The 26,983-nt window shown below is 45.2% G+C and overlaps 2 protein-coding genes across 2 annotated transcripts; one reads left to right on the top strand and one right to left on the bottom strand.

Annotated features, from left to right (window-relative positions):
* Positions 1-78: 78 nt before the first annotated feature.
* LOC8033829 (serine protease HTRA2, mitochondrial) lies at positions 79-12,279 on the top strand. The gene is made up of 6 exons (XM_029977790.3): positions 79-709; positions 1,227-1,428; positions 5,033-5,257; positions 6,376-6,484; positions 11,101-11,266; positions 12,013-12,279. Exons 1-6 carry the CDS (start codon positions 276-278, stop codon positions 12,164-12,166), a joined length of 1,290 nt encoding a protein of 429 aa, XP_029833650.2. The 5' UTR covers positions 79-275; the 3' UTR covers positions 12,167-12,279.
* A 1,191-nt stretch (positions 12,280-13,470) lies between these two features.
* On the bottom strand, positions 13,471-25,048 carry LOC8033831 (bis(5'-adenosyl)-triphosphatase ENPP4). The gene is made up of 6 exons (XM_029977791.3): positions 24,366-25,048; positions 23,530-23,855; positions 22,809-22,948; positions 22,134-22,334; positions 19,306-19,548; positions 13,471-16,908 (listed from the first exon to the last, which is right to left on the bottom strand). The coding sequence occupies exons 1-6, from the start codon at positions 24,726-24,728 to the stop codon at positions 16,751-16,753; spliced, it is 1,431 nt and encodes a 476-aa protein (XP_029833651.2). The 5' UTR covers positions 24,729-25,048; the 3' UTR covers positions 13,471-16,750.
* Positions 25,049-26,983: the final 1,935 nt, after the last annotated feature.

Below are 26,983 nucleotides of genomic sequence, written 5' to 3'. Positions count from 1 at the left end.
ATGTTTTACTGAACGTCGTTTTGTCGTTGGGTGACAACGTGCAGCAACGTGCCACAGGTGCCACAGCCGTTATCCGCGTTGGCCAGTTGGCCACACCTACCATTTAAAGATGTCTGCGCCCAGCGGTCCCATGGTCCCAGTTTCCCAGTCGGCACCGAGCTGTTTGATGCTGCGTGCCCAGTGCGCTGGTTGAACGTTCCTCAAATAAAATCAACCTGCAGTCGTTAGGTCGATCCTTATTTAACCGCTCACGTCGCGGATAAAAACTGCTGCCAATGATGAACGTCAATATCGCGAGAAGACTTTCGTCTGTCTGTCGACGGCTGCGTGCGAGCCGGACGTTAGAAGAATGTCAAATGCCGGCGTCGTCCCGCATCTTCTACCGCCAGCACGGTAACTCCAGCAACTACGATCGGAACAGTGGTGAATATGGGCATCAACACAAGTCTGGACGCTTTTCTACAAGTTGGCGAAGTTCTCTCGGAACTGGTCTGGTTGTCGGGACCCTTTCGTTTGCCGGGTACACCACCTGGAAGCGAAGCAACAGCTGTTCCCTTTCACAATCGCTCGTACCCACACTTCAGGCCGCTCAGATTATTGACAGTGACAAGCGTCAGGGAGTGTCTCCTCCGTCAAGGAACTTCAATTTCATCGCCGATGCCGTCGAAAAGACCGCGCCAGCGGTCGTTTTTATCGAGATACTGGGCAGGTGTGTTTTCTAGGTTACACCGAAGTGTTCTATGGGGTTGCTCCGATCGATGTTCCGTATGGAGTGTCGTTCCTGCGTCTACGCGTGTTCGTTTGTTCTATGGGTGTAAGTAACTGGAGCATATACCGAAGTGAAAACAAACATACCGAAACGGACATATCCCTTTAGTGAAGACTTTTATAGCGAAGTTGAAACACCACGGAACAGGCATTTTTAATTGAAGATACTGATATAGCAAACTGATTTTCCTGAAAGTAATATGTAAGCAAAAACCACACACACAAATTTTCTAAATATTATAAGGCCCAAAAATGGCAGAGAAAATCTTTCAGAGTCGTAAAGGAAGTTGCACACGCCGTATAAGGCAGCTTTCAATTTAATGACTTGCCGGACGCTAGCTCCCTTTAAAAATAAAAGTTATGAGACAGTCTCTACAACTCTTATTATGCTAGAACCTCACAAGACAAAGTAATGTTGCCAGAATCGGAGAGATGTGTGATGTGGATGGCTCCTGCAGGCACCCGTTCACCCAGCAGCAGATCACGGTGTCCAATGGCTCAGGCTTCATTGTCAAGTCGGATGGCCTGATCCTGACCAACGCCCACGTGGTGGCAGACGGGAGGCTGGTCACGGTCAAGTTGCAGAACGGCCAGGAGTACAAGGGAAAGGTCGAGTCGGTCGACCTCCGCTCCGATCTGGCGACAGTACGCATTGTCGCGGTGAGTTCTTGAGACGGCGGTGAACGCGACGGCACTACGGTGCCCACAACGCATCTCCGTCTGCCACCTTCACCGTGTTCTAGAAAGTGCTTCCTCGATTTTCGCCTGGTAACGTTGTAGATTGTTGGTTGTCACCGGCCGCGTTCTTGGCGGTTTCACAGCAGCCGTGGTGAATGTGCCATGATGCCAGTTTTGCTGCGGGTCGCTCTTCGGCTTGACACTCCACAGAAGGTTTAGCAGCCAGGAGTTGGGACTATGCAGTGATGACAATGCTCATGTTCGCTCTTACTTTTTGCCAGTAATTTTAGCACCAACCCGCCAGGATTGCGGCAACTGACGGCGTGGCACTCTGGCTTTTGGGACGTCGTTTTTTGCCACTGCGGGATGACTTTTGACGTACGGTAGGGATATAGGACTCTAAACATGCCGATCAAATATGAGTTTCAGGCGCCGTAATGGCACCGAAGGTGGAGGTCTGCAATTTTCGCTGTTAGAAAGCATGAAGGTAAGGTTAGATCACTTGTGGAAGAGCAAACAAGGAAACCTAGATCCAGTATGCTGAGATCCTCTGTTACAAAGGGGTTGGTCCCAAATCCAGTTCGGTCCAAGTTGCTGGCCTGGTGTCACACATCTAGCTCTCGGTTTAGCTTTCTTTTTTGCTTTCTGGGTTTTTTTTTTTGGTAGCGTCGAGGAAAGGGGATTTTACGGTTCCCTTCCTCGAGCAAGGCGTTTCTGCGTTTCGGCGTGCAGTTACTTATTCTGAATTTCTCGGTAAATTTAGCTCGCATGGACTTCACTGTGGCTGCTGTTGCCTATGATTATCCGCACCCTGGTAAAGTTGGGTGTGGAAACAGAAGCAAAACATGCAGAACAGCTATTTCAGGAGTATTCAAAGGCTTTCTGACAAAATGTCCTTGGAGTGCTTTTTACTCGTGTGAGCTAATGATGCAGAGCTTGGAGTATTTAAGAAGCACCATCATATCTCGAGAGACGCCCCACTCCGTAATATAAGCCACCTCTATTTTTGGCATGATTTCCTATCAAAAACACCAAAAGAAGCTTATTTTTAGTAACAGCAGGGCTCTGGCCAATGGTGACCTCGGCAGGAATCGTGTTACTTGGCCAAGGTGGGAGATGAGCGAAAACTGCTGACTGGGAAGAACTGTCATCTTTGGTGGACCAGAATGAACTATGTGGCTTGGTGGATAAATGAAGCAAAACATAAATAGCTCTCAAACAAGGACAAGTCGAAGAAGTAACCACTACTAAACGTCCAATCACAAGTTTCACAGGTCACAGAATCTAAAACCAGCATATATATTTTTTCTACTTTTTTTTTTATTGCTCACTAAAGTTAGCCCACTCCTCCTTTTCACCCGATGCACATTTGATTTTAGGTGGGCTATCTCTCAGGATATTACAGTAGTAAGTTGTCTTAAACACCTCTTCATTAATATTAAAAAAATATAATTCTTAAAACAAAATCTTTATGACTACCATACCAACTAAATTATGAAGATTTAAAGCAAATTAGAATGCATTTTTGCAAGGAACGAGACTATTAAAGCGACTCCCGAAATCTCCCCCGTCTCATTCCTCCGCCATTGTCCTCTGGCTTCTCACTCACTGGGTTTACATCTATTATCATTGTGTTCATGTAACACTTTGTACTCATTCAATGTTTTTACACTTATCCTTCAGCCTTCTATTTGAAGAAATCTTGTGCATGGTATGATGCATATAACAATAGGCAGGCCTTGTGTAAAAACTGAGTGGAAACCTCAGACCTCCCCACAAAATGTGTGAAGACATAAAAACTCGGTGCTGATAAGTATTGTCAGCCTTTTAGAAATAGCTGGTGCATGTACATCACAATATGTGTAGTACCTATAGACCAGTGTCTGCTCTGTCCCATGGGCGCCGCCATGTTTGCTTATGCTGACGTCATGACACAGAAGGGGGGCTGCGTTTTTTAAAAGACTCAGTTTTTTTTAGAAACCTTTGCCCATATCGTATACGTCGTTTCAGCCTAGGTCCGAGCACAGCCGATGTTATGAGCCGAAGGGCCAATCAAACAGCGAAAGAGGCACAACGTCATGGTGTGCTCTCTGCAGTTGATAGGAAGAGCCGGTATTCGACGTCTCTCTTTGCGTGCTCCTCCGCCGGCTAGTCCTATCAAGCGCAGCGAGCAGGCCATGACATTGCGATTTTTGCGCTGTTTGATTGGCCCTTCGGCTCATAGCATCGTCCGCGCTCGGACATAAGGTGAAACGAAGTATAGTGCAAGAACGTAAGAAATGCACAGTCACGAAGCTCCAAGAACCACACCGACACCAAGTGTGTTGTAAAAAGCAAAAATATTGTTTTATGCGCAGCCCCCCTCTTTACGAGAGCCTGCGTGTGAGATTATTAGTTCCCATTTCTATCGCTGGGAGCTAGGATATCGGACACTGGTCTATATGTTGCTATGAATGCTAGTAAGAGACTGGGTGTGTTCTTTTGAGTGGAAGTTTAAAAAAGAAATGATAGCTTATCCAGTTGACAGCACAGCAAGTTAGTCAACATCCTTTGGTGACACTGAATTAGTACTAGCTTGAACTTTTGGGCAACAAAGAACATTTGCTTACAAATTTTAAAGCGAGAGCATCAAGGAGCATATGTCACAGAAAAGCCGGCGTCAGTGGCATGCACTAAAATCCAGGATTGGTTGATAGGGTCATGATGTCACAGCCGCATGACCTCGCGCAGGAATTTCAAACAACCCACAACACTCACGTGAAATGTGACGTTACGCTCGGAATGAAAGTGATTAAAAAAACATGACATGTATTGAGGATTAAAGGTCGCCGCATGACTCAAATGATTTCACTTAATAATGTAAATCATATGCATTACAGAAAAATTTGAAGAATTTTAGGCAGGATTTTAAGCCACACAAGGCACGCTTGCATGGCTTGGGAACGAGCGGGAGTTTATATGTTTTGCTATTGTATTCCACTCAAAAAAGGCGAAGCTTAAGCATCCTCTAAGTTTTTTTTATGATGGATGAAGCAGTTTGAGCAAGCTCCACAAAGCTCTCACCTGAACATAGAAGGTATGTTTCTAGAAATCAGGTGGGTGCGTGCAGCAGCTTGCTGGACATTTTACGATAAGCATCACTTCGCTTAAAGTATTCTCAAAATTACAGTATTTCACGTTGATTGCTTACCCTTGTCTTTTGGGTTTGCTAGTATTTTGGTAATTACACAGATAGATGCCTAAAGTCTTCATTGATATTCACTAAACCTCTTCTTTTACCTGATCAGGCCCGTTACTGAAATAGACAATTATGCAGCCATTTTTACGCATCTGGTTTTTGAATTTTTGAGCACTATACTGCTCGTCCAAATTACTTTTTTTTTAACACAATATATCACCTTAATTTCATGAGAATCATTCGTCACGGACATTGTAAGTGTCGCAACAGCTATTCTACCCTCCTGAACATTTCCAACTGTTCTTTAGATGCGCATTCCCACATACATATACCACATTTGGCCAAACTTCAAACCTACACCAGCTAGACCACCTGAATTCCGGCATTGGTGCTCGGCTCCTTGTGCAGAAAGACCTGCCAACGTTGCCACTGTCACGCACAAAGGACCTGCGACCGGGAGAATGGGTGGTTGCCATGGGCAGTCCCCTGGCCCTGAACAACACCATCACGGCGGGAGTCATCAGCTCACTGCACAGGTCCAGCAAGGAACTGGGGATCCAGAACGAGATGGACTACATCCAGACAGACGCGGCCATCAACTTTGGCAATTCCGGGGGACCCCTCATCAATCTCGTGAGTGGGCTTCTGCCCTTGCCGGCTCTCGCTAGCTAAACGGGGCACCGTGTCCAAAACACGTCTTCGACTGATGCATTTAGTCTCCTGTACTGCCCATGCATTGAACGCGGTCCCAAAGTGGCAACAAATTATGTCGCTGGAGCCGGCGTGTGGTGCCGTCGGATGTCGCTGTCCTGTAGGTTGTTTGTGGAAGTTTCAGAACAGACGTCGGCCATATCTGCGTCCGCTGCTATGTGACCACCAGGATCGCAGCAAACAACGGCACGAGGCAAGTTTGATGCCATCAGGCAGAAATCGAGGGAAAGCAAATGAGGAAGCGGCGGTGACACCAGTCGGAGACATGTTCAGACGCCTGGAAACAGGCTCAATTCCGCCGTGCTGCGACAACTGCTCGCACGTTGAGGCATGTTATCCTCTTCAAAGGTGTATCCCGCTTGTTTGATGACAGTTCTAAATACTAATTCGGTGTGAATTAAATCTTGAGACGGGGGGGGAGGGGCAAATTTTGTTTTGTTTTGTTTGAGGAGTGCTGGTCAAAGCAGCGTTTTCAGCCCTCTAGGAGGGATGGAGTATATGGAGTAACTTAGGAGATATACTTACTTCATGTTGGCTAAATTGTATGAATGCAGCAGGATTAATACCCGTGTCACACGGGCAACTTGAATGCCATTTACAACGAATGACATTTGAGCAGACGGCCAATCAGCGCGCAACACTCCGGGCGTGGCGCATTCCACACGCGACAGATTGCGAGCTGATTCGCCGATTGCACAAATGTCATTCTTTGTAAATGGCATTCGAGTTGCCCATGTGGCACGGGTATTATTTTGTCTTGATCAGAGGTCCAAAACTGTTGAGAAAAACAACAATTTTAAGACTATGTGCCTTTTTGTGTAGTATTAACAACTTAGGTAACAAAACAAACTTCTGTAAGAACTGAATTACACTGTGTGCACTATACAGCAATTCCATTTGTAATGATCTAAGCTATCTTTGGCAATAGCTATTTTTCAAAAGCCACATGCACTTCATGTCGGGTAGGCTTTACTGAGTAGACGAGTGTTTGTCCTTTGGGTGCCCTCTAAAGTCTTCTTTTTTACTCATATTTATGCCAGGATGGAAAAGTAATTGGAATCAACACCATGAAGGTGACATCAGGAATCTCATTTGCCATCCCTGCCGATTATGCACTGGACTTTCTGGAAGCTTCTGCGAAGAAATTGAGTAAGTTGGTTTTGTCTTCCCACCACAACAGCCGTGAAACTAATGATTGTCACACAAAAAAACCTTGCACATCTACTCCTTCACAGCAAGTGATTCATCAAAGTCATAAACTGAAGTGGTGTCACTACGGCTTATTTCTATTGGTAGAAGGTCCGTTTTTAGTACCTTTATACACAAACTCAGCTCTCTTACATCACAGCGTGGTGGTAGTGTGTCGGGCGCACTTCCGATCGGGGCTGTGGGCAGAAGTCACCATGCAGGACGTGCATTCCTGGGTTACTTTGGAAGAAACCAGACAGAAACCTGCCTTCTCATTAAAACACCTTGACTGAGGCTGCACCAAAAGAGTCAGGAAAGATCTGAAGGTTATTTTTTATGTGTTTCCTGCCTGCTCGGTTCATCCGGGAACGTGGATAGGGGCCGTGAAAAAGGAAAACCAGATGCCATCGGACAACGATTGCTTGTGCAGGAAGCACTTTGGGTTGAATTTACAGATGCTTGTGGTCGTCAGATTTATTTGTTTTGTTCCAACATGAACGTGGGAAAATCGCCAAGTTGTACAGACCACCTGCTGATTACGTTCAGTGCGTCTTCAAGTTCAAGCGGCCATCTGATTGTTTGAACTGTCGTCTGCTCTCTCAAACGTCTCTGCTTGTTGTTGTCTGCTCGTTCAAACGACAGCGGCTCGTAGACCAAACTTTGACACACTAATTGCGATAAGAAGTGCAGGCCTCAGAAGTCTTTTAAGTTTGAAGGTTGGTTGGGATAACTAGGCTCAGTGTAAACAATAGATACAAGGAGATGTTGAGAATTGTTACCAGTGGCCATCACCGACTTGTTACGCCTGATTCACTTGGTCCGATTCTGCTTGCGATTTTTAGTATCGACTTCGACCATCTAAGCTACGGTTCATGCTTTTGCAGCCTGAGCAATGTCGCAACTAAAAATAGCGATCAGAATCCCATCATGCGAATCAGGCTTTAGCGCCCATTCAGCAATGTCCTCGCAGAATAAATCTCTGCATGTCACATTATTCAGTGAAGTTTTGCAGTGTAACGACCCTCGTTAATTTTGCTGAGGCTGCTAAAGTAGTCATACAGTAGCAGGAAGACTTATAATAAACAATTTCCACGCTAAAAAAAAGCACGGGGACTCGTACCAAAGTCGACAACATCGCATTCCGGTGGTATGTTTATGGGCGACGGCACGCTTCATGCCCACACTTCATCACGCATGCGCAGCACCAGTGGTGTCCTCTATGGGCGCTCCGGTTTGTTTGTAAACATGAGTTGGTCTGTATTCCAGAATAAAATGGGCTACTTACTGGGAGACCTTATGAAGACATAAAAAAAGATCGATAGTAAACTCCCATTAATTCAAACTCCGGAAATCCACAAATTTGTTTGAATTATCAGAAGCTTGAATTATCAGAAATTTATCTAAATATGATGCAAGATAAAATTATAATTTGCCATATGTATGGGTACACATACAAAGCAGATATTTGATGATTTCCTCTACATAGGCCTACTGATCATAAGCAGGTATGCCACACATGAAACATTTGGGAAATGTATGATATAAGTTTATTTATCCTTCAAAAATATTATTTATCATGAACTGTTAGACAGCACATGACAACTCGAAACAAAATTATGTTTGTTTATCAGGCCAAGAAGTTGTCTAATGTGAACTACTAATGAGCAATGAGAACGGGCACCATGTCGCCGTCTTCATAGAAACTTGCGCAGACGCTGTGACATTGACCCATGCCATGCCGCCACAGTGTCCGCGCAAGTTGCTGTGAAAATTTCTTTGTGGTGCCTGTTCTCATAGCTCACGTGTGCCCTGCTTCGAAGCCGTATATTGAGAGAGTTTGGTCAATGGGAGGAACGGGCAGAGCCAGGGCCTGCACCAGATGCCAAAAGTGAGATGGACATGCTCTCTTGGCATACCGGAAGTCCAAAATAATCCCCTAGCGGTGGTGGTAGCAAGAAACAGTTTGAATAAGTGTGTAAGAGTTAAACGTAGTAACTATTTATGGTTGAAAATATGGTGTGTGTGATATTTTGATTACGATCATGCAAAAAGATATAAGAAACGAATGTGCCTCTCAAACTCTCTTTTGTTCGGACGGAGTTTGACCGCTCGGACGGCAGATGTTTGAACCTCGGCACCTGACGTACGGATTACGTCGGTCTCTGCTAGTCGCGCACGCTATTTATAACTTTTATATCTTTTAATATTTTCCATCATTATTTTGCATGACCGTGATCGAAACATCACATAAACCATATTTTCAGTCTCCGAGAATTACTACTCTGATGCACTTAGTATTAATTTTAATTCTTGTGACCATTGCCAGGGTATTATTCGCGGCTTCTGGTTGGCCACATTTGAATTCGTGAAGACTCCCTGAAGATCTCTGTGGTTATTTTTCAGCACATAAAATAAAGATCATTTGAATTGTGCAGATATTTTAATTTTCGTATCGCAGTCTCGAACAATACGCTATTCAATATTTGCTTGGAGATGAACTGCAATATTCATACATTTCGAAGTATTGATTGCGGCGGGTTAGTCCCTTGAGTGCACTTCTTCCCAAGCACCGATGCGCTGCGGAGAAGCAGCCTGGGCCAAGTAGCACAAATTGTTTTCTGGTTTGGGCTGGGCCCGGTCCGGACAACACGGATTGTTTTCGGGCCCGGGCTGGACTCGCGCAATGGTGTAGCACACTTTCTAGAACGTTAAGAAGGAAATGCTAATGCATTGATCGTTTAGATTTGAAAGAAACGAAAAAGCCTGAATGTGAACTCGCTACGATGCCACTAAAAACAATCTTGGAAATATAGAAAGTTGTCGTGGACAAAGAAAGCCCCCAAGAAGATACAGAGAATCCTGGAGATTCCATTAGCATAGTGGGCAGCTGCCAGCAGGCAAGAAATCAAGCACAATTTGGTCACAGGGGACAGAACGATTGTCTTTCCCTTTCCTTTTCGAACTCTTGAAGAAAAATAATGCCCCCTGGCTACGAAAAATAAGCTATGTCTTTTATATTTGTGGGAGCTTTTGAGTGTTCACCTTGCGACTGCGATATGACAGTGTCTTTCTTGCAAATTAGTAAATTAATTAAATGCACCAGCACGTTCTCAGGGCAGCTTTGAATTTAAGGGATGAGGTACTTCTGTACCTCTCCCTGGGCCGGGCCCTGTACGGGCCTGATCAGGTAGGCATTCCACCGGGCCGGGTCCGGTAAGACTAAGAGTCAACAAGCCCGGGTCACAGCCGGGCCTCGAAAAGCAGGCCCAAGCAGTGCTCTGGGCGTTATCACTGAGCTATGCCACAGCGTTAATAACCCGCTGTATACTTTGGGTTTCTGTAGTATCAGATGCTGACTGCACGCGCTCTCTGGAAAAATACAGAGGAATAGTCGATAACAAAATGCCGTCGTAGCTCGGTCAATGCCAGGAGCTCGTGCCGAAAGACGTGCATTCATGCGCTCTGGAAAAATAAAAGAAATAAAAGCATTTAGAACAAAATGGTCAGACGTTAATTTTTGTTCCGAACGTATTTGTTCTTGCGCCCCGGTGTGTGAACACGACGTCGATTCCCAACGACTTCACCATCACGTGTCGCAGCTATCGCTGTGACTGAACTGTAGACTAACACTAGACTGCTTAACTTTTTACTGTCTTGTTTAGTAAACATCCAAAGTCATTGCCCTTAGGGGTAGCTAGTTGTAGGTTGATTTTCTTGCATTGAGGAACAGGTACCAGAGGAATAAATTTTATTATTTACAGTAACTGAATAAAATTTTCAGTTTTTAGGGCTTGATCTCTTTGTTTTATGAATCTGGTGTTAGTTTTAATATATAGCATTTTTTTAACGTTTTTTACACTCATCTTTATGCTGTTCTAGGTTGCTGGGAGTTCTTCAAATGCATATTTTTATAATTTCAGTCATATCTGGTCCTTAATATTTTTATACATAAAATATGAATAATCAAAGATAATAAAACATTATAAAAACAAAATTACATTTTTGGAAAAATATTGCCGTTTTTTGACCCACTTCTTCTCTTGAACCCCTATTTTTGACAAGGTTCAAATTAATAAAGCATCATTTGGCTTCACCAAGATGAAGTCAGTTTAATTTTCAAGGCCCTTTTTTCGTTTCACTTGCTCAGGTTGCCCACAGTAAAAGAATGTGGGTACCAATGGGTAATGTGGGCATACATTTGTTGGTCTTTTTTTTGGGTATTGATAGTAGTTAAGGGTCATTCCAAAACAAAACGTTTGAGAACTCGCATTGTAACATTGTTGAAGGTGAACAAATAAACACAGGGACAGACAAGACGACATGACTTTCAACACATTGGGTGTTTATTTGAAGCCAGCGTAGAGCGAAATATCTAGAGGGAGAAAAATGGAGAGGTTGGGAATGCAAAAGCAAATGAGAGAGATGAATGAAAGAGAAACTTGCTCACGGCTAGTTGCAAGTAGGAAAGGCGAAGTCGCCTGATTACTGTCGATTTCCCCAGCTACTTCACTGTTTTTACGAACTTCACAAGCACTTCTATTTGAGCCCTCAAGTAAAAATGCTTTGTCTGGGAGCAGAGGAGGACCCCTCATCTGCCACGTCGGAGCGCTGGTACCTGGGCATCACGATGCTGACCCTGACACCCAGCCTCATCCAGGAGCTGCAGGAGAGGGACCCCATGTTCCCCAACGTCTCGAGCGGCGTCCTCGTCTGGAGGGTCGTCCTGGGATCGCCCGCCAACTTGTGAGCCTCGCCATTTGCTATACTGGTATACAAGTTAAGAATGTGCCAGAAGCTCCTCTCACGGCTTGATTACCGCCAGCCAGGGTTCCTCCGCAATGCACAAATAGTCCGCTACTGAGACGCACGTCTCACTGACGTCTGTGAAGATTATTGAATGGTACTCACCCGCAAAAAGGACAAGACAAACTGGACAGAGCAAAGACACCTTTGTTTGTGTTTTTGTCAACGTCTTTTTCTTCCACAAGCCAACACATCACATAACTCGTCACGGCTCCTTTTTTACGGGTTGGTTCATGGAGGGATTAGATGGCGTGGCTGGTATAGGGCGACATATATTTGCTGCATTCTTAATTTGTATCTGACTATAGTGGTACTACTTTTAGGGTTGCTTTGTACTAAGGAATTTAGGGGAAACAGCGAAGTTTAATCTTTTCTCGGGTTGTTCTTTCGTTTGTCTTTGGTTTTCATACAACATTACGGATTGTGTATTACCCACACGTATGTGCCATCATTTCAGGTTTTGATGTGACCTTGAACTGGCCGTTCATTGAAAGAAAGTAGTGCACGGTCATTTTTTGGGCTTGCCCTTTGATTCTCTAGCGGCGTGTGCCACAAAAAGACTCATTAATATGTGTAGAAATGTTTGTAATGCCCGGCGACCACAATGTCACTCTGTCAAAACCTTGGTAAAGGGGGTGGCCACAAACGGGCTTTCCCAACAGCAACCCGTAAAACTTCCTTTACAGGGCCGGCCTTCAACCTGGTGACGTCATCACGAGGATTGGCGGGAAGGAGGCAAGGTCCTCACAGGACATTTACAGGGCTTTGGAGGCATGGAAGCCGGTGGAAATCGAAGTGATCCACAGGGGCAGCAAAAAGACGGTCACTGCTCAGCCCTGACATGTGGTCACGGCCACCACTAGGACGTACGACAAAACTACTAGCTCCTGTGCCTGTACATAGTTGGTGGACATTGCAAGGGGAAATAAAGATATATTGCAGTTGCTAAGTAATATTATGTTGAAGTTGGTCCGTACCACTTGGCAAACTGAACGACGATAGGACATCTAACAAAGCATTGTCATTATCTTTTTATTGATTTCGCTGCTGATGAAGTTCATAACGAGGGAAAAAATGGTTTTAAAACATTTTTTTGTTCCGATCACTGCGCTCACAATGTGTGTTTGTTATGTCGAATCAGTTTCATATCAAGGCTGTTTACAAACATGTTTTAAAGTTTTTCTTGTTTTCTCCAAGTTATTTTTGTTGCAACAACACAAATCTAAAACCATAATAGTTTTGATGCGTGCACTGCTGTATGTAGAACATGCAGACATATTTTGTGCCATAGTTTTTGATGTGCAAAAATATTTTTTTATAAAAATATTTTTTTTTAAACTGATAAAAAAATATTTTATATTTGTACTTAGCATCCAGAATTACAGCAGGTGTAAGAATTTTATATAGATGAATGAGACATGACATAAATGCACAATACAATAAAAAAGCAATGTTCCTGACCTTATTCGTTTGAATACACAAATTTCTTTTAGATCTGTATATAGATGTTCTCTATCTGATCGTAATGTAGAAAACCGAGGACTGTGGTAAAAGCAAGGAAACAAAGTCGAAGAAGAAAGACAAGGAAAAGAATGTCTCAAAGACGTTCTTTTCCCCTGTCTTTCTTCTTCGACTCCATTTCCTTGCTTTTACTACAGTCTCGGTTTTTCTACATTATGATCAACATCCACCAGCTCGCCTGCGCACTCAGTTTTTTCTCTATCTGCCTTTTATTGTCCAGTTAGTCGTAAGTGCAAATCACGAATGTTATGGAACCCATTTTTAGTTTGTATGCATAATTCTTTTGCAAGGCAGAAGAGCCACCATTTTCCAAACGACTAAGCTTTTGGGGTATAAACTGCACAAGCAACTGATCTGGGCCCCCTATTGAACCAGTCCCTCCATGGTGGAAGTATGTGCTTCCTCCAAAAGCTCTCAAACTAGCAGTTTGAAAAACGGTGGATTAGATATACTAGGTACATGCATCCATCATAATTTACTGAACCACCGCAAACTCACACATATATTTCAAGTGGCTTCAGGCTGTGCTGTGCACGGATAACATGGACAATGAAATAATGGTATGTTTAAAAAGTTTTTATTTGATTCTTCCAGCAAAATATCTATATGCGCAAGACACATTCTTATACATAATATTTTTATTTATAAGGGACTAGATGCAAAAGCTTAAGTGTTTAAAATGACTATAAAACATACCCAATGAGATCTCAGACAACCATTCCAAAGATTGTTCCATGGAAGGCATTTAAGTTGCCGCTGGAGCCATAGCACGTGCTCTTGAAAGGAGCACAATAGCACTGTATTAGAGGTGAAAGTTTTGGTAGTTGTACATGCCGATTAGAAACAGTGCGAAAGGCAAGGACAAAAGAGGAACATGCACGACAGGACGAACACTGGCTAAAAGCTATTAATTTTCTACTTACAAAAAACAAGAAATAAAACAAACAGCGCACCATACATGCACACGTGCATCTTCCACCCATGATATGTGCACACTACGGCAAGCGCTGGCACTTCATTAAATGTGCGATACATTGTTTGTTTTATTTATTTTCTACAAGCAAAAAAAAAAATGAATAGTTGTGAGTCAGCGTTTGTCCTGTTGTATATGTTCCTCTTTTGCACTGTTTCTGATCACCACATACACAATAGCAGAAATAAGAGCCCGATTTGTCAGTGGCAAATGTGCCAAATGCTTCAAACGTATATCGAAGTAATGTTCACACAGAATTTCCATCAACCATTCTTTCGGCGTGAAATCGGTCCCCACACACTTGTCTTAATTCAGGGGCTGCTAGCAACCGGAATATGGAGGCTTTATGAAGGAGCGCATGATGGAAACAACTGTATAACCAGCACTGACCTTTCGAGAGCATATGCGGTGTCTCTAGCTACCACCGCAGTCCAAGCAGAATGAAAGCAAGAAGCTACACTCTATCTCGCTAGTTGCACATATGCTGCAAAAGCCATGGGTCAGAGAGAGCGGAAAGCCGCTTTTGTGTAGATTTTTAATGACTGGCTAATCTCCGAGAGAGAGAAGCAACACGGGAATGCATATACAAAGAGGGTCCAAGAAAGAAAGCAGTTCCTTGTTCCCTTCCTCCAAAAGCTATTGTTACACTCCAGCCCCTATAACTTTGGTAACATTGTGCACAAATAGCGAGATAGGGTAGAAGTTGAACACATTGAATGAGAGACTGTAACAGAAAGAGGACAACCAACAACCTTAGTGAGGCCCAACTCCCAACAATGTTCTTGCCACCACTAACGTAAGCGAAGGTTTAAGCTGTCCACCTCTCAGCAGCATTGCAATCCAATGTTGCTCATAGATTTATACTCATTTTTAGGAAAAGAACCACAAAACAAAAAGCTCGGCTCGTCGTGGAGCAACACGAATTCCTCCTTTTACATGGGAAATTAAGATACTTGTGTGTGCGTGCATTTAAGATCACTTAATGGTTATTTCATCAAAACGTATATTTCAATTAAACGTAAAAACTAGTGTTTTTTTTTCTGTGACAACCAAATCTTAAAGAACACGCACGATGAGCAAAATTTGCTTGCGGTGGGTGTTAAACAACATGGCCACCAAACAGGCTCATCCAAGGGCACAATTGCCCACACCCATAACCTGTTAAGTGCTCAACAGCAAGGTAGTTTAAATGCATAACATGATACAGCATAGTTAGTAAATGCCAACTCTCCGTTTTTGCCATCACTGGCCGTACCAGAGGCCCATGTTTTACTAAGGCACAAGTGATTTAGTTAAGTATGAGAGCGAGACACACCAAGAGAACAAACACCATGCCTGCACTTCTTCATCTGTCACTCGCACGGGGCTGCGACAGACACTACACATTATTACCCATGTAAGCACATTTTGAAACATAGATTTGACGATAGTCGCTCGGTTGCAAGAAACGCACTGTACGTCTGTGGTTCTCCCCTTCAAGATGAAAGCAAGTTACACATGGCCGCAAGGAAAATCAACTGGAATGTCTAGAACCAAAAAACAAACATAGAGCAACAAAATCCTCATGATGGAGCTTACTTTGTATAAATAGAGATTTAGACAAATACTTGTGGGATATAGATAAACTCTATGAGCTGGAATCAGCTACAGTAATGCTTTCCAAACTGCCACCCTGCAAACCATCAAGAGGATAAAAAGAGTATATTGTTGCAACCCACCCTCTGCCGTGCCCCCCCCCCCCCTCCCCTCCCCACACACTTGGCTGGCTTTTCGCGATACCACAAGATTTTTTGATTTCAGTACATGAAGAGTAGCAGTACCTGAAATTAACACTGAAATTTTACTTGACAGTCAATATAGTCAAAGCGAATCAGGTTGCCTAGAAACCATCGAAAAAAACATGCATGCCATCAGGAAGGACTGTCCCTGATGTCTAAGGTGAGCTTGTTTGTTAGAGCACAGTTTCTCCAAGCGAGAGCAAAGTGGGGACATCGCAACCCTTGGTTTTGACTCGACGTTGAGCTGCGACCTGCACTTTGTTTTTATCATCGCCACTACCAAATGCCCAATTCGATTTTTTTTTTTTGAGTTGTTAAGTGTTTTTTATTGAAACTTTTGTGACCTCCTTGCAGTTGCAAACCACAGTTTGGGAAACACTGAACTACAACGAGGAACCAAAATACCACCACGAAAAAGTCTTTAACAGTTCTTCTATGACATAATAATTTCCTACTGGTAGCAAAAAAATTCAAAACCGCTTTTATCGGCTTCACAACTTCCAAAAAGCGAACATCCTTTTGTCAAGATAAGAAGCATAAGTGGCATGAAAAAAGCAGAACAGCTGCTTTGGTAGTGCTAGTTGAGTGAGCGACCACCGTCACACAATACTGTTTGGGGCAAAGATGATTCTCAACCTCACACACAAAAAAGTAGGAACCAAGAAACTGTCATCTCCACGTCAGCAGAATGCCCCAAAAGGAAAATCAGAGAATGGAGCACTTCAGCTGCCCTTTCAGCAGGACCTTCAGGACAACACTTTCATCTGGCATTTCTCTAGATCCAGCACTTCCCTTGGAAATTCTTTAGATCACTGCATTTATCCAGACATTTCTCTATGTGCTTCTTTAGATTCATCTGGCACTTCCTTCGGTGTTTCCCTAGTCCCAGCGCTTCCCTAAACATTTCTCTAGATCCCGGCATTTCCCTAAATGTTTCTTTATATGCCTCCCTAGATCCTTCTGGCATTTCCCTTGGTGTTTCTTAAAATCCAGCACTTCCCAATATATTTCCCTAGATCTCATCTTTTCCCTAGATGTTTCTCTACATTCATCCGGCGTTTCCCCAGAGGCATTAAGACGGTGCATAAGGAAAGGCCAGCATATCTCTCCGGCTACGTGAAGGGAGGGTCAACCCTTTGGCTCAAGGTGGCGTCATAGGTCCTCTGCCACCAGCAGCTGCGCTTGCTCCTCGGGGCGGCTCCAGGCAAGGGCCACTTCCCGGATCTGTTTTCTGCCGCGGCCCTTCCACAACTGGAAGCCCAGGGCCGTCAAAGCGACCAGAGTCGTCGCCGACAGCACCCCCAGTGCCACTGCACGAACCGCACTGGCAATTACCCACACTTGCAGGGAAGCCCTGCCACTTAAGGGCATATATTCACAATGCTGCATGCACCAATACGCAGCTCAACGGAAACGCTTTTAAAGTTGGTAACACGGTCTGAGGGACTGACTATGAAAAAAGCAAGCCATTGCAAGCAGAGGAGTGATGTTCGGGGTGCAGGGAAATCGGCATGGAGACAATCAAAACAATTACAGGACTTTTTAAAAACAGTAGCATTTTTTTTCATCCTAGGGGAGTCGGTGCACGGTGCCAATTCTCTTCCCCAATATACGTACAAACATTATTTTTAGAAAATAAAGCATGTGAAAACAAGCTGCTATCAGAGCTCTAAAGTGACGAATCATAGAGTAACTAAATACAGTTAATATTTGTGATATTAATATTAGGGGTATGAATATCACTTTTTTTTTGTTGTGAATCGATTATGATTATTAAATTCTGACCAAGAATCAAATTAAAATTTGAATAATTTGGATTGAGCATAAATACTTAAAGAAATCACAGCTGGAACGTTTTCCCAAAAGCATACCTATCAAAAAAAAAAGTTTTACTTTATGATAAGCTTTTAATCACTGTATTATCTAGAAAAGACCCCGAGGAGCTGCATAAACATGAACATGGCAAGCCAAGCAATGACTACCTTTTTTATTTGAAATAATTTAAATCTTCTATTTATAGGCCCCATATTTAGTTTTTATTTGAAAAAAAGCTTGAGGTTTTCTTTTCTGGCACTGTCATTTATAAATCAGGGGTTGAGTACAATAAAAACAAAGGAAGACTGCTCTACAATTGTGAGTGAAATTTCCAAGGCCATCAAGTCAGCCGTTTCTCCTAACATGTCAGCACATAACAGTGAAGCTTGACGTGCACGCTGGGCAAAGTGGTGAAGCCTGATGTCAAAGCACTGTTGCAAAGCGGCAAAGCTTCATGCAAGAAACTGGAGAATTCTGAAGACATTAATAATAAATTTAAAATATTCTAAGAGCCTGAAGACTAACAGTAAAAGTGTGTGGCAAATTGAATCGAATAACGAACATTACTCACAAATTGTTTGAAGTTTCGAATATTTGTACACATCTAATTATGATTATATACATAGCTGCGTTTCTTCATGCATGCATCCATGCGAGGGCACTCGTGTTCTGTATTGCGAAGTTAGCAATGATGATGACAAAACATTTTACAATCTGATTTAAATCCAGTGCTTGTCCCATCTTCACCTTCCTTGTCTTTGCTATTTGTGCGCTGTTTCCAATTGTAATACAGTAGACCATGACTGATACGTTTTTGGTTAATAATTTTCCTGACTCTTACATTAACAAACTTAGGTCTCGGTGAACACCACAGGAGTTCATTGTTAATTTAATTTGTTACATTTTAATAACAGATTTTCTAAGCTGTTACGTTAACAAACAGGTGTGACCTTTGTTGTATTTGCCCTCTGAAACGACATGTTCGGCTGACCGGCCGCTGCTACCCTCCTCCTTTTGCTCTACTTCTCCACTTTTTAAACACTTTGCCTTTCTGACCTTGGACTTTGCTTGAAAGTGGTTCAGGCTTTTGTGATAGCCCAAGCATCTTTCTATCTTTCTTTTCTCTGGCATGCATGCAAACACACTTCCGCTGTGCTCAGTTCCCCCAGTTCCACTAGTCTGATTTCACGTGGAGTTTCTAACTGTGCTCAGTTCAAGGCATGCCCAAGTCAAGCTTCCCAGATACATGCCGGTGCATGCGTCTAGCTTCACTACTTCACACCAGTGTGCTAGGAGCAGCGGTTGATGCAAAGGAGCAGCTGGGTTAAGTTGATGGGCTGGGACATTTTGTTCCCTCTTCTAAGTCAACATTCTTTTGTCACGACAATACTAGATCGACCGCTAATTTTTTAGAACAGATCCAAAAAAAAAAGTGCCAGCCTATATTTGAATAAATGTGGTAGTTCTCCAAAGATGCGATAAAAGTCCAAATGAAAAAACTTGCTGTGGGAGATCTGCTTCTCTAACCACTATCAATTTGCGGTGAGAAGCTCACTAGGGGCACTTCTGTTTCCTTCACTATGGGTAGTGCACGTGCTAGGCACGCAGTTATTTTTTAATTTTCCTAGTGCATAAAAGCTTGGCATTGCACGTGCTTGCACCAGCAGAAGAAGTTGAAGTATCTTCACTCTAGGTTGGGAAAAAATTCCACCAAGCGTCGATAGCCGAACATCTCACTGCAAATAGCTAGGTTTTCCCAAACCATGTTTTTTTCGGGGTCCTCCGAAAAATGTATCCATGACGTTTTACTGTCTGCGCGAAGGAAATCTCTCTCCAAGGTTTTTAAGCACCATACTCGAACCAACGCACTGCCTGAAGTGAGGGCCACTCACCCAAGAACACGACCGGGACAACCTGCCGGTCTTGCGGGGTCCCAGCGAGGCGCAGCATGGACACAACGTGGTCCAAGGAGCCGTTGGAGGGCAGCACGGGCAGGCGCAATAGCACGCACATGAGGGGGAAAAGGTCCACGTTGGGGAAGGGCCCCACCACCAGGCCACGGACCAGGTCCGGCCCACGCCCCACAAACAGCGGGTGCATAGAGTCTAGGCTGTTGTTGTAGCCGTGGGCTCCATCTGCACCTCACAGTTCACCTAATGAATCTAGAGGAAAAGGTTCACCATCTTCCCACGCATCTCGGCTACCTCGAAATGGCGGGGCATAGAGGCAGACATCAGCGGGCCCAGATTGGCGAGGCGTTAATAAACTGGAAGAAGCAGGAAGGTATCACTTGCAAAGTCGGTAACTAGTCAATTTTAGCTTCATTTTGCAAGAAAACACTAATGTCAGACGTTATATAAAGGATAACTAAATTTACAAGCAAGTGGACAACTGCAGAGTGTTGTGGCAAAGCAAATGCATCAAACATATTGTCTGGTTCCTTTTTTTGTTTTTCTAATGATATCTTCCTGACTCCTTTTATCAGAAGCACCAATGTTATCACTTAAGATTTGCCATGCTCCACACCCGTTGTTACCTCCTAATTTGCACAAAGCAAGGTAGACGGAAGTGAACGCTCGTTCTGCAAGGCCTTTCGAAGCACTTATCCGAAGGTTGTTGGCAAGACAAGTTACATTACAAGGGAGCAATCCAAGGTACAGGAATTGCTCGAGTCCAACAATTACTTTGCGAGCAGTCAGACGGGCAAGCTACAATCGAACATGGCAGCTTGTTCACTGGCTGTTAATGCCTAATGGTGATACAATCGACTCTCATTAATTCAATCTTGTGGATAATTCAAACTAACATGCCGGTCCCATCCTATGCATCTCTATGGGAGGAAACTGCCGGTAATTCAAACTTTGCTTTTTTCAAACAAATTTTTGGTCCCCCTCGAGTTTGAATTAACGAGATTCAACTGTAACTGCACTCTTTGAAGATAGAACAGAATCGGAGTCCCCCTTTTAAAGGAATTAAAGGACTTTCGAGGTTTGTGGCAAACAGTGCCAAGAACATAACATTTACTTAAAACGAAAGAAGCACACAAGAGGACGAAACAGACGACACAGCTTTCGTGTCGTATGCACACAAGAGGACAAAACAAACGACACATGAAAGCTGTGTCGTCTGTTTTGTCTTCTTGTGTGCTTCTTTCGTTTTAAGTCAATGTAGATCACCAACATGCGCTCAAGTCTTTAAATAAAAAAACATAACATCCAGTGCCATTAGTTTATAGTCTCAAACTTGCATGGGGAAAAGAAAGGCAGAGCAGCTACACTTTGAAGCCAGTAGTACCAGTGTAGAACTCGCAAAATATATGCTTTAAGATGTTTTAAAAAGTGGGTTGTCAGTTACATGGTTTCAGCCTTCACTATGTTTATAGGGCTAGTAATTTCAATATTTAACTAAAATCTGTTAATAAACTTTTGAATTAATGGATTTACTAGACATGTTGCAACTAGTAATCCAGATCTCTTATAGCGACTGCAACTGCAGTCGTTATTTTAAAGGAGCAAAAAAGCACCAGATTTCGAGATAGTACTCATCAACAAGTTTTTACAGTTTTCATCGCCCAATTTTAAAAATAGACACAGATAGAGCACTCGAAGTGCTGACAACAATGATGCCTAAAAAAGCAACGTAGCATTTTCAGGCACCTCGTCATTATCTCGTCAACGCATCCGTGGTGAATGTGCCAAAGGCAAGTTGCCAAGATTGTGATGGAGTACCCAAAACCAGTATGTTCCTAGTCTATGCATCATTCTAGACAGGGTTTGCAGCATTCCTGCATCGAGTTTCGGAATAGGCGACAATAAAACAAAATCTGACTAATGAATGTCTCAAAAGCCCATCACTGTCTCGCAAAATGTTTAGATTGGTGTAGCCTTTAACAGTAACTATGGTCAATGCTAACCTGGGATCTTTAATGTGCGTTATGCAGTAGCGTATTTACTACTAGTGTAGCAGACGTTCTGTACTGAAGAAATTGTGTGACATCAGACGGCAATCTTAAGACAAGCTTCCCACCAGTGAGGTAGTCAGGATTCTTTTTTCGTTTTGGGGGGGGGGGGGGGGGGGGGGGAAAGGGGGGAAGGTCATAATGCGTGTGTATATTATAGCATATCTACCAAGTTCAGAGAAACCAAATGTGGAAGATTTTCAAAGACGGGGGAGGAAGAAGGTGGGGGGTTTATAAAAGAAATAGTGACAATGAGTTTACATGAAGATAATGTAGTACTACACTTGTATTGCACTGCTCATGCTAGTGAGATACAGCTGGGTCTCGCTATCATTGCTGCCAAATGTTGCTAAGGCAAAAACTCCTCGTTTAAGTGCAAGGAGGGGGGGAGGGCGATATTTTGCATTTTCCGAGAGATGTTTCTGTCAATCATACAACCATACGAAGTGGTCGAAATTCGGGACTCTCCAGGGTAATGCGGGAGACTTGGCAGGTATGTTATAGGGTCGGCTGGATATTCATGGGGGCTGAAGCCTTATAAGCCTTCCCTATGGCTATGCCACTGCTTCCGACTATCTTTAATTTCAGCATTTTGAGACACCCAAAACTCGGGTATGTCAAAGTGCTCAACGTTCACCAGCTAGCCTGTGCTCTCATCACCACAAAGTCTGCAAAATATTACTTCTTTGCAAACTTGGTCATCTGGGTCCTTATCCATTGGAGCTTTCCTCCTCCACCCCAGAGTAGCAGGAGGCTACTCACATACAGTCCGGTTGTCCCGGGGCCCTGGATTGCCTCTGACCAACTCCCAGCCCTCATTTGCCTCCAGGAGAACGCTGAGCGCTCGGGCATTGCCGGCATAGTGGTATTCGGCAGGGATGTCGGCAGCCAGGTAGGCTCGCAGCCGCACCCCCCGGCTCGATGCCTGCGCTAGCTTGCTGTGCAGCTCCTCGGCAGTGTGACCTGCAAGGAGGCCCAGTCAGGGTACGGTGCCTAAAATGCATCTTCAACCGGTGCATTTATTGTCCTGTACCGCATGCACCAAAAGTGGTCCCGAAGTAGCAACGAATCATGTCACAGCAGCCGGCGTGTCACTTTGTCGAATGTCCCGACCCCGGTGGTTGGTCGCAGAAGTTTCGGCAAAAACGACAAGCAAAACATGAGAGTTCCAGCCGTCGTAGAGCCCCACTTTCTGTCTGCTGAAATCTCCGTCGACTGAAAAGGCGGAGACCGACCTACAGCGAAACCGGTGTCTGCCGTTCCCACCTTCTATGCCACGGCGTGGTTGTGGCAGGCGACAGCACGACACTTCTGCGACGTCATCAGGCAGAAGTCGAGGGACTACAAATGAGGGCACAGTAAACGCAGCAGTCGGTGATAGTTTCTAGGAATCTTAGTGAGGTAGAGTCCGTGACCTGCTGGAACAGTCCTGCTCACCTCCACGAGGAACCAGATTCCAGACGGGGCTGGTGCCGTACTCCAAGTAAGCGTCGGCACCCAGGATGGCGTCCACATCGATCACGTTGGCAGACGGCACCGAGGCCATGCCATGGTCACTCACCAGCAACAGGTTCAGCCTGAAAAGCGCGAGAAGGTAACGGCAAAGAAAGGAAACGTGATGTCACAGTAAGTCGTGATGAAACTGATGGCAAACAATTTGTCGCTTTCTCATTTTACGGAGATAGGTGGGACTTCCCAGCTGCATTCGCGGTGTCGGCACTGTGACAGGCAGAAAACTCTTGTCTCGCGTGCGCCCCATGATGTCAGGTGAAGCGAGCGCATTTGGCTCTTAATTTGCCAAGTGGCACTGCCCTCTACTTCTACATTTAGCAAAACACACCGCTACACGTTCCTCACCGTAGAATTCGGTATGCACGTACTGTCATAAAACAACCCACCACTCGCAATGGTACACGTCTCGATTTATTCACAGGCAGGGACGTTAACTCGTATGTGCAGTGTGCTCCCTTTCCTTTGCCCTTCAGTGGCCATGAGGCTGTTGTGTTTGATTGAGTTAATAAAAACTGGATATGTGTAAAAGTGGGCGTTACTACGTGCAATAACAGCTATCACTGTCACTTCGCACAATGCTGAAAAGCTGCAGATTTCTCACTTACTGCCATAAAAAACCACCGCGTCCCGCAAACCGCACACCGACCTGTCCAAGAGGCCCGCTGCCGCCAGGCTTTGCACCATCTGCCCGACCAGATTGTCGACGGCCTCGACCTGGGTCCGAACCTCAGTTGAGAATGGCCCAAAGCGGTGGCCCGTCGCGTCGGGTTCTTCGTGGTACAGGAGCACACAATTGACAGGCTCCGCCGAGTCCAGGAACCACGAGATGACCGTGTCTACCCGGGTGGTGAAGTTCACACGGGGGTCGTAAGCCAGCACGCGGTGGGCGCGGCCATTGTGGAACGTCACGTCGGTGCCCGGCCACATCATGCCCCCGCTACGCCTCGACGTGCCATGCAGCTGATTTGCAATCTGCGCAGACAGAGTGTGGCATTGACTTGGGAGTTTTCGCAACCAACCAGAGCTCATACTTGAATCCCGGACTAAGGCTAACCGAATTATTCACAGACTTGAAGAAAGCTGTGCTAGTGAACCCGGAGAAAAACTCACCCAGATAAAAGTGTCTCCACGGGCTTAAATAATATTACAACTGCCTGCAAAAGTGGCTCAATCAATGAAAAAGTATTATGGCTTGAGCAAGGTTCGAGATTAGTGCAAATCAAGGACAGATGTAGCACCCACATAGGTTAAGAACAATATCGGATTAACCCCCAGCACAATCTGTAAAACTTGTTCTCAGTCGCATGTCTGCAGTCGAACGACTGCAGACATGTGCCCGTCTTGCATGCCCACAGTTTAGCACGGCCAGGTTTGACGTCGGGTGAGCTTTCATCCTGGTTACCAAGATCAAAGGAAGGGATGAGCTTTTGCCGGGTGAGCTTTTTTTTCGTCCGGTGAGATTTTATCCAGTCAACCTCGTACCCAGATGGGCACCACCTGCCCGTTGTCCCACCACCTGGGGTCGGTGTTGCTCAGGTCGAAGGTCTCGTTGAGCGTCGGGTCGTACATGGAGTTGCCCATGATGCCGTGGCTTTCCTCGTACAGCCCCGTCGCCAGCGTGAAGTGGTTGGGAAAAGTCTTGGTCACGTACACGTTCTTCATGTACTCCGCGCGAACTCCTTCGGCCGCCAGCGCCTGGATATTGGGGGTGTTGTAGAGGGACAGGTATTGGTACCAGAAGCCGTCGAACGACACGACCAGTAGGAGCGGGACATCGTCAGATGCGGCGCAGCCCGCCCACCAGGCGTGGCATAGCACTAGCAGACACCAAGCGCAGGACTTCATCGGGAGCTGTAGCTAGCCTCACTTCAATCTCTTTTAAAGCTCTACTGACCGCTGGCAGACACGTCGACCCAACAGTTCGACCGCTGATGTGCATGAGCACTCACGTACGTGAAACCAGACACGAGGAGCATCCTTTCGGACAAGGGGAGCATATGGATATGGTAGGGACGCGCCACGGTGAAAGCTCTGAACTGTCCGAAGTGGACGACCGACAGCTGACGACGGCACCTGCTGCTGTTGCGCGGAATTTAGTAACGAGTCGAGGTCTTGACAGCGTCGCCGTGGCGGCCTCGCATCAGCGGCGTCAGTGACGTAGCGACGCCAACGACGGTTGTTATGGTAACTGTCGCGCGATGTCCGTGCCGTTGACTCGTGCTGTACGAGGCTATGGCTGCACTATCGAGGCAGGTCTTTACTGGGCTGTAACGCGGTAATGCCGTACACGTACCCATTGCATAGAACCCTTGGAACCAAGTTGGAACCAGATCCCGAAGTTTCAGAAAGTACCGTTTCCAGTGATCCCTATTGTAGTCGATTGTAGTAGACTGGATCGCGGATCGGGAGCACGTCGGTGTCGGGAGAAACATTGAGATCAGTGGGAGAAACGCACAAAAGTAAGAATATTGAAGCATGTACGCTGTGCTTGGAGGCGAGTATTTTATGGTGTGCTGCGATCCTTATGTCGGGTGTTTGGAGATCGAATCGGTATTTGCCAAACGTTCGAACGCCGATTTAAAAAAATCAAACGTACCGGAGCCCCTACGGCTGAGCTGGCAGGCTTGCTCTCGTAGTGGAATAAACGAAGGAACTCGCCGCCAATGAGACCGTCCTCGGGGAAGCCTAGAAGTTGATGAGTGAAAAAAAAGTTCCATCTCGACAGCGGCTTTCCGGGAGTGAGCAAAGCCTTCGAGCTTGTCGTCTGCTAGACCCAACTCAACGAAACCGCCACCGACTCCGCGGTAACCCTAGGGAACTCTCGCCAACTCTCGCCTCATTGAGCTGCACTACGTGCACTACACTTTCGCCCAGCGGAGTCACTCTCGACCACAAAATATTTATTTATAAGAACTGCGAGGGCTTTCCGCTCTAATGTTTGTACGCAAGCTATTTTATGGGCTTATCGAAAAGCAGCCAAAAAGTTTCAGTGCCGGCAGCAACTTAGAAACGGGTGAAACGATACTTTTTCTCGTTTTTCCCATACATGGGTTGCACTGACGTCACATCGCGTACTTTTGACCACCATGTAAGAGGAGGAGAGGGAAGCTGCTTTTGCAAGAATTTTGAGTGAAACGGGTTAAACCTCTATAGACGATTGCAACCAGGACATCAGGCCGCTCTAGAGCACTATATAGCTCCTACGGAGCAGAGTAGCGCAATCCTTTGAACCCCGTGTTTCGCCGACAACATGGCCGACAGAGCAGCCAGGCACGAGTCACGTGGTACTCAGGGTTCCAAGAGGCGGCCCGCCCTATGGGAGAATACATGGAGATCGACATAACACGGCTGATTAAAAAAATAACGGCGAGTTCACACTTTTCAAAACTAGCCTGTCGTGAAGTTAGTAAGGCGCTAAACACTTTATAAAAGTTTTAATAATATCGGATGCTTGTGCAAATTTTGAGAAGGCAATTTCCAGGGCAATGGCGTTTGAAGCAGACGATTTTTGCTCGCAGCGGAGATGGGCTTTTCGGGTTGGCCGGAGCGGGTCACGTGAATAGTGTGACGTCGCCGTGTCGTCTGCTGCATGATGCCGCTCAGGCAATTTTTTAAAAAAAGTTACGTCCTTGCATGGCACAAAACTTATCGCAAATTATTCTAAAATGTTTCATTATTATGTCAAAAATGATTGCCATTCCGTACATCCCCACAAAACTGAAGAAACAACGATTTTCTCACGTTCTCCATGCATTTCTGACCGCAGTTGGAACCTCCGGGCGTTCGCCGCTAGTCGCCGAGAGACGGCGTTCTAGATTGCGCTACTCTGCTCCGTAGGAGCTATATAGTGCTCTAGGCCGCTCCAGTGTCTCTGCTTGTGCGGGCAATGGACCTTTTCCACATACCGACGGCACCAGGCGGTGGCTGCACGAACTAAAAATCGAGGAAGTGACCTACCTGCGCTACCAATCGATAATGGGAGCTAGCTACCAGTTTCTTCGCTCTCTGAGCAGCGGCGCGTGCCCAACGCGACTTTAAAGATGGGCATCCGTGGCGCCCACCCAAACGTCGTGTTTTCCTTTCCAACGACTTTCTTTTTT

This window comes from Ixodes scapularis, unplaced genomic scaffold, assembly GCF_016920785.2.
Source record: "Ixodes scapularis isolate PalLabHiFi unplaced genomic scaffold, ASM1692078v2 PGA_scaffold3__209_contigs__length_174095766, whole genome shotgun sequence".
Lineage (NCBI taxonomy): Eukaryota > Metazoa > Arthropoda > Arachnida > Ixodida > Ixodidae > Ixodes > Ixodes scapularis.
This window is presented reverse-complemented; position numbering and strand designations above follow the sequence as displayed.